The 11,632-nt window shown below is 44.6% G+C and overlaps 1 protein-coding gene across 9 annotated transcripts in view; it reads right to left on the reverse strand.

Annotated features, from left to right (window-relative positions):
* Nucleotides 1-11,301, reverse strand: part of acaca (acetyl-CoA carboxylase alpha) — a 30,896-nt gene extending 19,595 nt beyond the window's left edge. For 4 of the 9 annotated variants that reach the window (XR_012956247.1, XM_076101213.1, XM_076101211.1 and 1 more), the window contains exons 1-23: nucleotides 11,111-11,301; nucleotides 9,599-9,860; nucleotides 7,840-8,011; nucleotides 7,506-7,644; nucleotides 7,209-7,318; nucleotides 7,034-7,115; nucleotides 6,832-6,930; nucleotides 6,584-6,690; nucleotides 6,358-6,468; nucleotides 5,938-6,147; nucleotides 5,647-5,817; nucleotides 4,921-5,082; nucleotides 4,602-4,765; nucleotides 4,291-4,441; nucleotides 3,962-4,065; nucleotides 3,619-3,846; nucleotides 3,267-3,417; nucleotides 3,030-3,164; nucleotides 2,235-2,381; nucleotides 1,953-2,141; nucleotides 610-710; nucleotides 384-472; nucleotides 42-166 (exon numbers count right to left, since the gene is read on the reverse strand). Coding sequence is in view for 8 of the 9 variants with exons in the window: in XM_076101213.1 (XP_075957328.1) it covers nucleotides 42-166; nucleotides 384-472; nucleotides 610-710; nucleotides 1,953-2,141; nucleotides 2,235-2,381; nucleotides 3,030-3,164; nucleotides 3,267-3,417; nucleotides 3,619-3,846; nucleotides 3,962-4,065; nucleotides 4,291-4,441; nucleotides 4,602-4,765; nucleotides 4,921-5,082; nucleotides 5,647-5,817; nucleotides 5,938-6,147; nucleotides 6,358-6,468; nucleotides 6,584-6,690; nucleotides 6,832-6,930; nucleotides 7,034-7,115; nucleotides 7,209-7,318; nucleotides 7,506-7,644; nucleotides 7,840-8,011; nucleotides 9,599-9,831 (3,180 nt within the window). In the remaining variant the exon portion in view is untranslated. Of the gene's footprint in view, nucleotides 1-41; nucleotides 167-383; nucleotides 473-609; nucleotides 711-1,952; nucleotides 2,142-2,234; nucleotides 2,382-3,029; nucleotides 3,165-3,261; nucleotides 3,418-3,618; nucleotides 3,847-3,961; nucleotides 4,066-4,290; nucleotides 4,442-4,601; nucleotides 4,766-4,920; nucleotides 5,083-5,646; nucleotides 5,818-5,937; nucleotides 6,148-6,357; nucleotides 6,469-6,583; nucleotides 6,691-6,831; nucleotides 6,931-7,033; nucleotides 7,116-7,208; nucleotides 7,319-7,505; nucleotides 7,645-7,839; nucleotides 8,012-9,598; nucleotides 9,861-11,110 lie in introns of those variants that run through there. The other 5 variants (XM_076101212.1, XM_076101214.1, XM_076101210.1 and 2 more) reach the window with 2 other exon arrangements.
* Nucleotides 11,302-11,632: the final 331 nt, after the last annotated feature.

An 11,632-nucleotide genomic window follows, 5' to 3' on the forward strand; every position in this document is an offset into this window, starting at 1 on the left:
ACAACTCTTTTAATTCTGACTCAGTAAGGGCGGACACTTACAATCAGCATAGTAACCAGCAGGTTCTTCTTGGTGACTTGAGCATGGGAGAAGATATAGTTGAGCACGTTTGCCATGTCGCCCTTGTTTTCCTCACGCAGCGCGAACACACACTTGTCATAGTGTCCTGTTAACAAGCCAACGTGTAAGAGCTTAGCACAGGGGGGACTGAAGAGTCACAGATGCTGAGGAGTTTATTGGGTAAGAGCTCCACCGAGTGGACAGAATGAGTGAGTGCAACTCTTCTGAGAAACTTGAAAGACAGCAAAGCTAAAAATCACATTACTCTGGCATGTGTCAAAACAATGAGCCCTTGAAACCAATAATTAAGTGCAGTCGCTCACCATTCTGAAACTGAATCTCTACTTTCAGGTACTGTCTGAGCAAGTCCATCACCACAGCCTTCATGTGACCTCTGATGCCGCTGCGATACCTTTTCAAGACAAACACAACCACAGAGAAAAGGTTGCTCCCGACCTATTTATTATGTTCAAGAAGCTGGTCTGTGCAATCTGCCACCTTGGGTCATAGGCTGCGCTGTATATGCGAGTGATCAAGTATCTCACTCACTTCTGCACCAGCTGAACGATGCTTTGCGTGTTCATAAAGAAGACTTCTCTCTCGGACTTCTTGTTCAGAGTAGCAGCATGGCTGTCCAGGATGTTTGCAATCTGGAAAGACAAACAACACGAGAATTTAATCCCACCAGCAGTGGAGAGTCATAAGCATTTAGTCGCACCGATGAACCCTCAGTTAGCTTGCTCCCATTATATATACATATATATACATATATATATATATATATATATATATATATATATATATATATATATATATATATATATATATATATATATATATATATATATATATATATATATATATGCATATACGCATATACGCATACATATATATCTCATTAGAGGTGTGTCAAAACCCTTTTACTACGACCGTATTTTCCGCACTATAAAGCGCACCGGATTATAAGGCGCACCTTCAATGAATGGCCTATTTTAGAACTGTTTTTATATATAGGGCGCACCGGATTATAAGGCGCATAGAATAGAATAGCGTCGTAAGCGTGTCTCTTGAAAGGTGCCATTTTGGGGTCTTTATACACACAAGTGGTGTTGGACTAGGAGTAAGCACAGTACCGGTGTTTACCGCGGTGCGGCTTTGTAGTTTACCAGTCGTACTGAAACATTTTGACAGAGCGCCGTGTACAACCAGTATGGATCAACCAATTAACCAATTGATCCATATATAAGGCGCTCCGGATTACAAGGCGCACTGTCGTTTTTTGAGAAAATTAAAGGCTTTTAAGTGCGCCTTATAGTGCGGAAAATACGGTACTCATGTTAGTGAACTGGCCTTTCTTTGCTCTGCATAAACTATGCATGAATATATGAACGTGCACAAAAAGTTTTTATCAGTAATAACACTTCAAATCCAGTGGATTGTTTATATAATCCAGCAAATTGCTGGTAGACAGGCATCTTTTCTCATTAGACTGAATTATGTTAGCAACTAAATATTTTGATATACAATTTGTTTGCACAAGAAACTGTACAAAAAGGACACAGTATTTTTCTAGCCAGCTGGAAAATTAGAGTGCAAATGAGCACCAGAGTTGAGAAATCCCATTGCTAAACTTACACCACTTTTAGACGCAATAAATCACTGGAAACCAAAAACACTCATTTATTATAACGTGGCACCGTTAAACATGTGCTATATACCAAAACATAACTAATTACTGTTTGCTGTGGGGGTTACCGTAGAAACCTATTAATATTATTAATGGCAGAGAAAACTAAAAAAACAAAGAAAGAGAACGATGAGGTTCTCAACTGGAGTTTTACTGTTGTTGACAAGGTACGCTTTGAGAATAATAGAGGGCGTAGTTAGCGTACCTGCTGGCTGGGAAACTGGCAGAGCACGGAGGTGATGTTGCTGGCGTACTGAGCCATCTCCTTCTTGATGGACTTCTCCACAGCAGGGGGGATGCGACCTGACACACTGGTCATGATGTCTTGAAGCTCCAACAGCGGCAGAGAGGGATCGCGCATGTTTTTCATCAACCTCTCCACACAGTCTTTCAACTAGGACAGACACAAGGGGTATGTTGTTTAAGGAACTGCTCAGGGTCGGGCGCTCTGATGCCGACGAGTACCCATGTGTGTGTGAATTCTTACCTTAGTGCTGAAGAAGGGCTCAGGGAGACAGTAGCCGTTCATTATGTGAACAAGATGATCCAGTGTGTTGTGGAAGACTCTGTGTAGCTTCTCCCCTCTCAGGGCTACTGCCTGGATAACAGGTAGAGGCCCAGTGTGCAGCTCTGCCTACAAGACAAAAATAAATATATATTGCACACATTTTACAAGATTGTCATGGTGCAGTCAAGAAGAAACTAGTCGGCATACTCTGAAATAAACAAGTTGAAGAAAACAATATCCTGAATGTTTGTCCAAGAAAGTAGTCCAAAATGTGTAGTTTACATTTGTTGATCTGTGCTCCTTCTCTGCTATTAAGTCTGCCTTCCGACTTTGTTCAGATGTTTGCAGACACAAGCTTCCTTGAGATAATTGAGCCTTCATCTTTGTTGGCAATTTTCTCATGAATACAAATGCACACAACCAAATATCTATTGTATAGACTAACGACTAACCTCCACCGAAAGCGTTATAGATGCTCGTCAATGTATCAATCCACACCGACTCCGTGAGGAGCTGACAGAGACCCCTGCATTTTTTTTCTTCAAGTCTATTTTGTCGCCTTTAACGAAGCGCAATCTGCTAAAACAGCTGTTTAAATCACATAATTATCGAGCCGTATACGTGTTTTGAACGTATTAACCGTATCTACGCTTACACATCTACGCTTACACATCTACGCTTACACATTACACATCGTTTGGCAGGCCTATGGGAAATCCTACCTGGCATACAGCGTATACCTGTGTGGATTTGCACGCGTCAGACACACAGTACCTGTTGCACTCTGCTTGGGTCATCCAGTTGCAGCTTGGCAATGACACAGCCAGGCTCCAGAGCTGCTCCGGCCCTCTTCACAAAGTGAATACACCCAGACTCCATAGCTGTTAGGGTCATCACCATCTTCATCACCTGGAATTTACAAGTACAAAGTTGAAATCCATACAACTCAAAAAGTGACCGTGAACTGATTCCGGCTTTCTTGTGGACAACATAAGCCTTAACGTACTGCACCTCTATCTCAGCATAGCACTGGCCAGAAAACACGTGCCCGCCATCCTCGACTGTGTACTGGATGAGCTTTCCCGCTGAAGGAGATCGCAGCAGCGAAGGATCATTCTCTCTTTCAAAAACACAAGTCTTGTTCCCAATCGTGATGCGATACCTTTGTGGGGGGGGGGGGGGGGGGAAATAAATAAGATACTTTGTCTTAACAGAAACCAGAAGTTTTTAACTGAATGAGGATATTTCCAGTCAAATCATACACAACCAACTAAATAAACATATGCACATATCGCATTCTACCCTGTGGTGCAACTTATTTAGGAATGATGATATCATTCAAAAAGCGTTGTTTCCCCTTTACCTGTCCACCTCTTCCTTCATGTAGGTGGTGTAGCTGCTTCCATCATAAGACAGCAAAAGACCTCCGTCACTGAGCCGATGGACGTCCACCTCAGCAGAGGAGTGGTTCATGATGACCACGTAGGAGTTGGGACACTGGCGGGTCACGGTCAGGACGTACTTAGTACCTTCATAGATCAGCTCCACGACAACAGTGTTGAGAAGTGTGTGCGCTGGCAGCACCTGGCCCCTAGTCAGAGAGTAGAGGGGACCTCATGTTATCGATTTATTGTTTTTTTTTCTAGTAGTATTTACTGCTTGGATCAATTGATTAAATGGATTAGTACAAAGCACCACATTTATACCTTTCCAGAGAATGCAGAAAGTTGGACACACTGTTCCTTAGATTGACATCAGCCACATGAAGAGCACCGCTCACAATTCCCAGCATGGTATCGGGACGCTCCGCCTGCACACAACATACATTTCACTGCTGAGCCAGGAAAAAAAAGTTTCATTCAAAACTGCTTCGTACCAGTAGGTTAAAGCACAAGTCTTACTATTCTACTAATAGTAGAACTATTATCTCAGATGTAGTGTGGTTTCAGCACTGACATCATAACACGGGTCAGTATGTCAAACTCATTTGTTTCTTATTATAGTTATAGGCCACAGCTGGAACATCTCAACATACCTGCATCTTCTCTGAGATGAGCCTGTCCAGCCAGCCGGTGTCTATGGTGTTGTGCTGAAAGCTTTCAGTCTCCAGCAGCTTAATGAGGTATTCCACTGTGGTCCGGAAGTCCCCTCTGATGGACAACTCCTTCAGAGCCACCACCATGTTGCTAGAAAAAGATTAGGAGACAAAACCACATATGTCAACGACAAAAACCTCCGATTAAATAATTGCGTAAGAAAGCCCTCCTAAATATTTATTATCATTAACAATAAATAAATGTTCTTTCTAACTAAGCAATGTTTTTCGAAAATGCTGCGTGTACTCACGAGATGGCTTCTTCCCGATTCTCTCCCCAAGAGAAACAGTGCCCAAACTGGGAGTCTGCGAACTCATGCAGCCCTCCAGCCGCCGCAACGCTGAAGTAGCCCCACACGTTCTTATTGCTGCGGAAATTCAGCTCTTGCACTGTGCCGGAGCTCGGCTTGAAACCCTGCAATCACACCGCGCTTCATCTCGTAAACTGAACCAAAATATCAGCTAATTCGGCACAGAGAAGGGTAACATTAAGAAGTGATAACAATGGCCTTTATTTAGGGTACAACGGGATTCTAATTGTTTCTTGTACCGGGAGACAGTGAGGCTTACCTCATCAGGGTTTTCACTGGTGATGCGTGCTGCGATGACATGGCCCCGTGGGGAGGGGGCTGTCGACAGGCCCTCAAAGTCAATGGGAGAGTCTCCCCAGGGCTGGACCCCATAAAGCATCCTGATGTCTTTGATCCTTTGAAGAGGTATACCCATAGCAATCTGACAGGCAATAGAGGTGTAGTACGACGTCAATGCACATTTATGGAACAGATTCATGGGCCCTGGACAAACAGGGAAAACACATCACAGCACATACATGGATTATGATTGTATTTGCGGCGAATGATCCACATACGGATTTCCTGACATGCTTATCTGACAGTTTTTCCTCGACAACCGATAAACACCATCTTTCTGACAGACCGTGAGTCCGGTTCATCCTTTGTGCCAGAGAAAGCGTGTGTCACTCCCACAGCAACATCCAATCAGCTTGGCAACAAAGCTTTCCCAGCAACACTGCCCTTCAGCGTGACTGCCACTGACCTATTTCCACACAATCCTAAACACACACGTGACCCAGTGCTGCTGCAACCAATGGATCTACTACACAGTATTTCTGCGTACTGCCTCCCTTCTTTTGCAGCCCGTTGCCATAGAGACAGGGGGCCCCGTCTAGTGTTAAGCGTTGAAGCGTGCTAACTTTGTCTGCTCCGGGCGAGTCCCAGACTCTAACCCTAACTGTATTTGATGTGAAGTGTGCTCTCGGGTCCGAGTGTGACCGACCTGCAGCTGTGCGGCCGGCAAGTTGACGTCGGCCACCATCTCAGTGCAGGGGTGTTCCACCTGCAGACGAGGGTTGAGCTCCAGGAAGTAGAAGCTGCCATCCTGGCTGTAGAGGTACTCCACTGTACCTGCACTGACGTACCCCACCATCTTAGCCAGCTTCACTGCACACTGAGGAGAGAAAACAACTCCATTCACATCAAGGATCACATACTTTCAATTCACTTGGGTGATCTTAAATCTCCACGTATTAGCTATAAACAAGTACAACCAATGCAAGCTGGTTTGTACCCTTTCCATATCCTCAAACACAACAGAGGTGGAGATGGTGGCAGGAGCCTCCTCTATGATTTTCTGGTGCCGTCGCTGCACAGAGCAGTCTCTACCAAATAGGGAAATGGCGTTGCCATACTGATCAGCCAAGAGCTGGACCTCCAGGTGGCGGGCGTGCTTGGCCAGCTGCATGACGAAAATAGGTGATCCTGGGACTTCTGCCTGGACCTGGAGAACCAAAGAGAAAGTAAACCCTAGCTGTCAACAAATTCACAAAAACCCTATTATAAATTGCTGATACTGTTTCCCCAACTTTGGTGCAAACACATTTTCCCCATTTGGATCTCTAATGGTACATTCCAACCCTATTCTGTGATGCGTTACGTCCTGCATGATGTGTCAAATGAAATGCTGGATTTGGTTTGAGTTTCCACGGACCTGTCTGAAGAGATTCGGGAAATCATCAGCAGAGTTGACTTTACGGATGCCTTTTCCTCCGCCTCCCTCTGAGGCCTTCACCATGACGGGGTAGCCGACCTTCTCCGAAGCCTGGCAACGGCAAACAAACAGCTTTCCAGCACACATGCAACTATGCAATGTATACTTAAGCAAATGCAACATTCTTTTGACATTTTTCGAACAGTCACTTCAATGACACGCTTACCTTCAGGCCATCCTCCACATCCTGGATGCAGGCAAGCTCATACACGTCAGTCGGAACATTGATAGTTTTGTTTTTTTGGTTGCTCTCTGTCCATTCTACTGTGAGGCCTGAGGAAGACAAGACGGATAACATATTCAGCATACAAGCAAACGCCTACTGCATGAAGTTTAAATCTGGGGAGAGTTCAACAATCGTTGATTGTTTTCAAAGCTCATCGTAAACCGAAAGATACACAAACTGTGACATACCTGCGCCGCTCCAGGGCAGGGTTGGAATGCCAGCAGTCTGAGCCACGATGGACGAGGCAATCTTGTCTCCCAGAGCCCACATAGCCTGACTTGGGGGACCTGAGGTAGGAGTTAAGGTAGGAGAATAAATACGATTTAACGGATAACGTGAGAGTTAGTTAAAGGGTCAAAGTGATAGGGCAATGTAAGAAGCTTCCCTTACCCATGAAAGCAATGCCATTCTTGTGAAGCAGTTCTGGGAGTTTGGGGTTCTCCGAGGCGTGACCCCACCCAGCCCACACAGCCTGTAAGGACCAGGAGACGACAGGTATTAAGTCAACGATACAAGTACTAGTTACTGTGGGAAAACTACAGATATTATAAGTGTGCGGTCATACCTGAACAGGTATGCGTTTAGCAATGTCCAGAATGAGCTCAACGTTGGCATAGTTGTTATTATTAGTCCCTCCTGGCACAGGCACGTAATGATCTGCCATTTTGATGTACTCTGTGAAAGACAGAACCACACATTTCCCCAAGTCAATATTCATCACTGGGTACCAGTGTAGGGTCTTCTTAAATAGTACTTCTGCAGTGCATCCCAACACTCCTTAGCTGAGTCACTGGCACCGAAACTGTTGCACTTTCTGCAGTGTTTTTTTACGTGTTCAGAGGCATCACGCTAAAAAGCTCACCTGCATTGGCCTTCAGGTCCTCTGGGGTCACCATTACAACAAAGCGGATTGCCCTTTCATTGCGAAACATCTCATAGGACCAGCGGCGGATGGAGCGCATGCATTTGACCGCTGCGATGCCATTGTTGGCGATGAGCACCTGGAGAAGCAAAATAGTTGAGTTACCAACGTTGAATCTTGTCACAGATACAGCTGTGTCTATATGCATTATGGCTTCATATTGTAAGTTAATACATTTCAAGGCTGTGTGATCCAAACTTCTGTTTGTTCTGGAATTCTTGACTGGTTTGTTTCCATCCAAAAATAAAGAAGTTAAATAAAACAAAATCATCACCTTCTCGATAACCTTGTTGCCACCAAAGCGAGTGACAAACTCAGCGGGAGAGGCCACAGTGAAGTCTCTCTGGAGATCGATACGCCGGCGATCTCTGCCTTGCTTCACCAGGTGCAGCCCTGACATACTTGGCCTGTCAGGGCGAAGAATGTTACAGCCATTCGTACCAGCTCTAGTATTGGAAGGAACGGGGTATTATGTAGCTTGGATAACAAGCAGACTGATGTGCAAAATACAAGACATGAATTTAGATATTTCTTTTTTTTTTAACTGCCAGGAGAGAAAAAAAAAAAAAAAAAAAAAAAAAATAAAAAAAAGTTTATATTTACAGCCCAGAAGCTGAAAGAAAGACACCGACATCACCTCATATTGATAAGAGGCCGACTGGTCTAAGGAGCAGAGGACTTGACTATCGTCTCTTATCTTCAACTTTATAGCTTGTGAGCGAGTTACAGCTTAATCTAAGAGTAAACGTGAAAGAAAACCTGAAAACAAACTGATGACAGGAACGATGGTAATGATGGACAGAAAAAGAGTTAACAATATTATCTTTATGGAGCTTACAGTTTAACAACTGACAGAGCAGAACATATTGTAGGTAAGAGCACAGGACAGTCCTCAAACATGTTTACATGCTTGAGGCAACTGCATGCAGAGCTCTTTGACTCGATCTACACCTCATAGGGAACCATGGGGGGGGGGGGGGGAAATAGCACATGGGGAGGGAACTGGCCATCAGCTGGAGGGTGTTGGCAGCGCTTTGGGCTCATTTGTCTGGCTGCTTTCTGTGGCCTGAAGCTGCATTATTGCATCACTGTAGGGGTTACTGACAAGAGTCAAATGAGCCCGTACTGAATGGAGGCCCTGGTTTAAATCTAACTGTGGAGCTGCTAGAGTTCTTTTTCTTTCCTATGACAGGGAGAGAGGAGGGGGGGGGGGGGGGGGGGGGGGGGGGGGGGCAGACCCCCCCATCCAGTATTTCCAGTTTTAAAACATCCACCGCAGCTTCTTTTAAGTTAACCCCCAATGATTCCCATGTCTCGTAGGCAGTAGACAAAACACCACTATCCACATGGCTGGCTGCTTAACATAACAATGTTTAGGAACCAAATGGACAGATAAACACAGAAACATGTGTAAGATCTCACTGGAAAGGAAACGGCACGCAATCATGGTAAAGGCTGTCCTGTACATCAGCATGTGTCTATCTCATTTTAATGTGATCAAAATCTTCTGCGAGGCTTTTAAAAAAAAAAGGAAAATGTAATTCACCCAGCCCAGTGAAAGACCCGGGGCTGGCAGAGAAACTAAAGACTGCTGCAAGCTTTAAACAAAGTCCTCCCAGTACTGAAAAGCTCCGACCGTCGGATTGGGAATTTTCCGTGTGTGAACACTTGTCCAGCTTTCCCAAATCAACATGCTGAAGTCTATGCCTAGCTGCCAGGCCTACCACGAGTCAGGGCACAAATAAATCCTTTCGCAGTGTGCAGCTAGTGAAAGCACATATTTTCACAGACTACAGGCCTGCACTAAAGGGACTAGTCTAATAGAGACAGCGCTCAAAATCACTGATTCCCTTTTTATATCATATTTGCAAGCCACAAAGCAATGATGCGTTTCAAGGCTGCTAAAACGTTGTCTTCATAATATGTAAAGAACCTGGATCCACACACATAACTGATACCACTATTCAGTGAAAACACTGAATGAACATCAAGAGACTAGAGGTGATGCGGACGGACCCGGTTTGCGGTCTAACCTCAGATTGTGCAAGGGGTTGTCAATGTGGTCGAATCCCATTTCACAGGTGCTGCTGGAGCTATCGGAGGATGACGGCGACAAGGAGCGAGTCTCCCTCTCCTCCAGCTGCAAGCCAGGCTTCCCGGCGATCTCATCCTCAGAGTTCTCCTCTGACACGGATCCCACGATGAAGCGCGAGTGCAACGCCGCCGCAACGGGGTTCTTCTTGGCAGCACCGTCCTGCTGTGCCATGGCCGGGCGACACGAACAGGCTGCTAACACTGGAGAGAGACACGACAGTGGCAGCAACGGGTTATAAAGGAGATACAGAGTCCAAATATCAGGGTACAGTGTGACACAAGACCGCCTCGTCTGGCATGCAGTGCTGTTTGTCATGTTGCAAAAGCGAGTTACATAAACTTATGTTTCTCGATATATTGCAACACTTGGACTCACACTGGGAGCATTGGCACATTGTGTGCAGAGTCTGAAAAGGGGCAATTGTTGAAGATGCCAACATAGTTAAATATCAGAACGCAAGAAGGTTTAAATAAGGACATGCACGCTGTTCATACTGTTATCGTTCACCGTAAGCATCTGAAGCATTGTCTCAGGCCTAAGTAATCGCACTCCAATAAAAAAAAATTAAAAACACTGCCTATTTGAAAAGCATATAACAGTCTATAACACATGTATAAATCCTGCCTGCAGGTGAGATACACTTAAAAGTGTTCCTGCCAATTGAAACAAACACTTTAGCTAATTTAATGGTGGAGACAATTGTATGATAACTGTTTGTTGCATTCAACTTGATTTCAGGGCATATTTCACTGAAAAGACTTAACGCACCTGCTCTATAGTATTGGACTTCTCCTTCAATTCCTCGTCCACTAGCTAACTTACCTAGGACGTGCTGTTCAACGTTAATTACGGCACCCTATGGGAAGAATAACATGGCACAGTGCTGTCCTACCTGCCTCTGTTCCTTTACGATGCTACAACTATGTTTGCTTCCCCCCCCCCAACTAGCTGCTCGGGTAAGTGGAATGAGTAGACTCCCAGGTATGGCACACCTTACCTATCGATAGCTGCTTGCGGGACCAGAAAAACAAGCAGAGCACTGCGGCCACACACACTGCTAACGTGAGCCAGGGGAACATCACACAATGATCCCCAGAGGTGTGTTTAGCAGCCCGAAACTTCTGACTCGAGACTTATTATTTTCATGGCATAGCATTAACCGCTTTCTAGCTAGCCCCAGTTAGCGTTAAGTCAACTAATCAACGGTCACGACACCTGTCAAGTCAAAGCTAGCTTCCTAACCTGGCGCAGATAAACTGAGGCGCAGATGCTAATAACGGAACTGATAGGTGTTAGCCAGTTTACGAAAGTAGCTAATACAATAATCCAGCAGCAGCGCTGATACAGTATTGCCGACTGTCTACAGGTTGACTGTACCGCAGCGTGGTCGAAATCGTCAATGCACTAACGACAGACAGGCATGACATGAACATCTCGGCTGACAACTCACCGGTGGAGATGCACCGTAAAGTAATCCTGAAAAAGTTGAGTTCAACAGATCGATGACTTAGTGGTGTCTTTACGACATCTCTGTTTCCAGTTATGATGAAAAAGTCACATCATGATGAGGTAACAGACGTTTTAACAGCAGAGTGTGGGGTGATGTGACGATGCGCATGCAGGTTACTCCTGGACGTTGACCTCCGAGTGCAACTTCCGCTATAGAAATAGATTAGGTAGAAAATACTTCACACTCAAAATGGCAAATGGTCTGTGGAAAAATAAAAAATAAAAGTATATAACATACAAATATAATGATTGTGTAGGTTTGAAGAGTTAAAAGATGTATACCCTCTTCAGCTGAAACAAAATGTAATTGTATTTTTCCATGTAAAGTATTATTATAAAGTATTGTAGAAATAGTCATATTCTTAATCATGCATAAAAACTTGCTGTCGATTGTGTCAAATTCTTAAAACAATGTAAAACGTGTGAACAGCTACACAAACTGAAAAAATAAAACAGGTGAAGT

Source organism: Anarhichas minor, unplaced genomic scaffold (genome assembly GCF_050575085.1).
Source record: "Anarhichas minor isolate MPS153535 unplaced genomic scaffold, ASM5057508v1 ptg000027l, whole genome shotgun sequence".
NCBI classification, from domain to species: domain Eukaryota; kingdom Metazoa; phylum Chordata; class Actinopteri; order Perciformes; family Anarhichadidae; genus Anarhichas; species Anarhichas minor.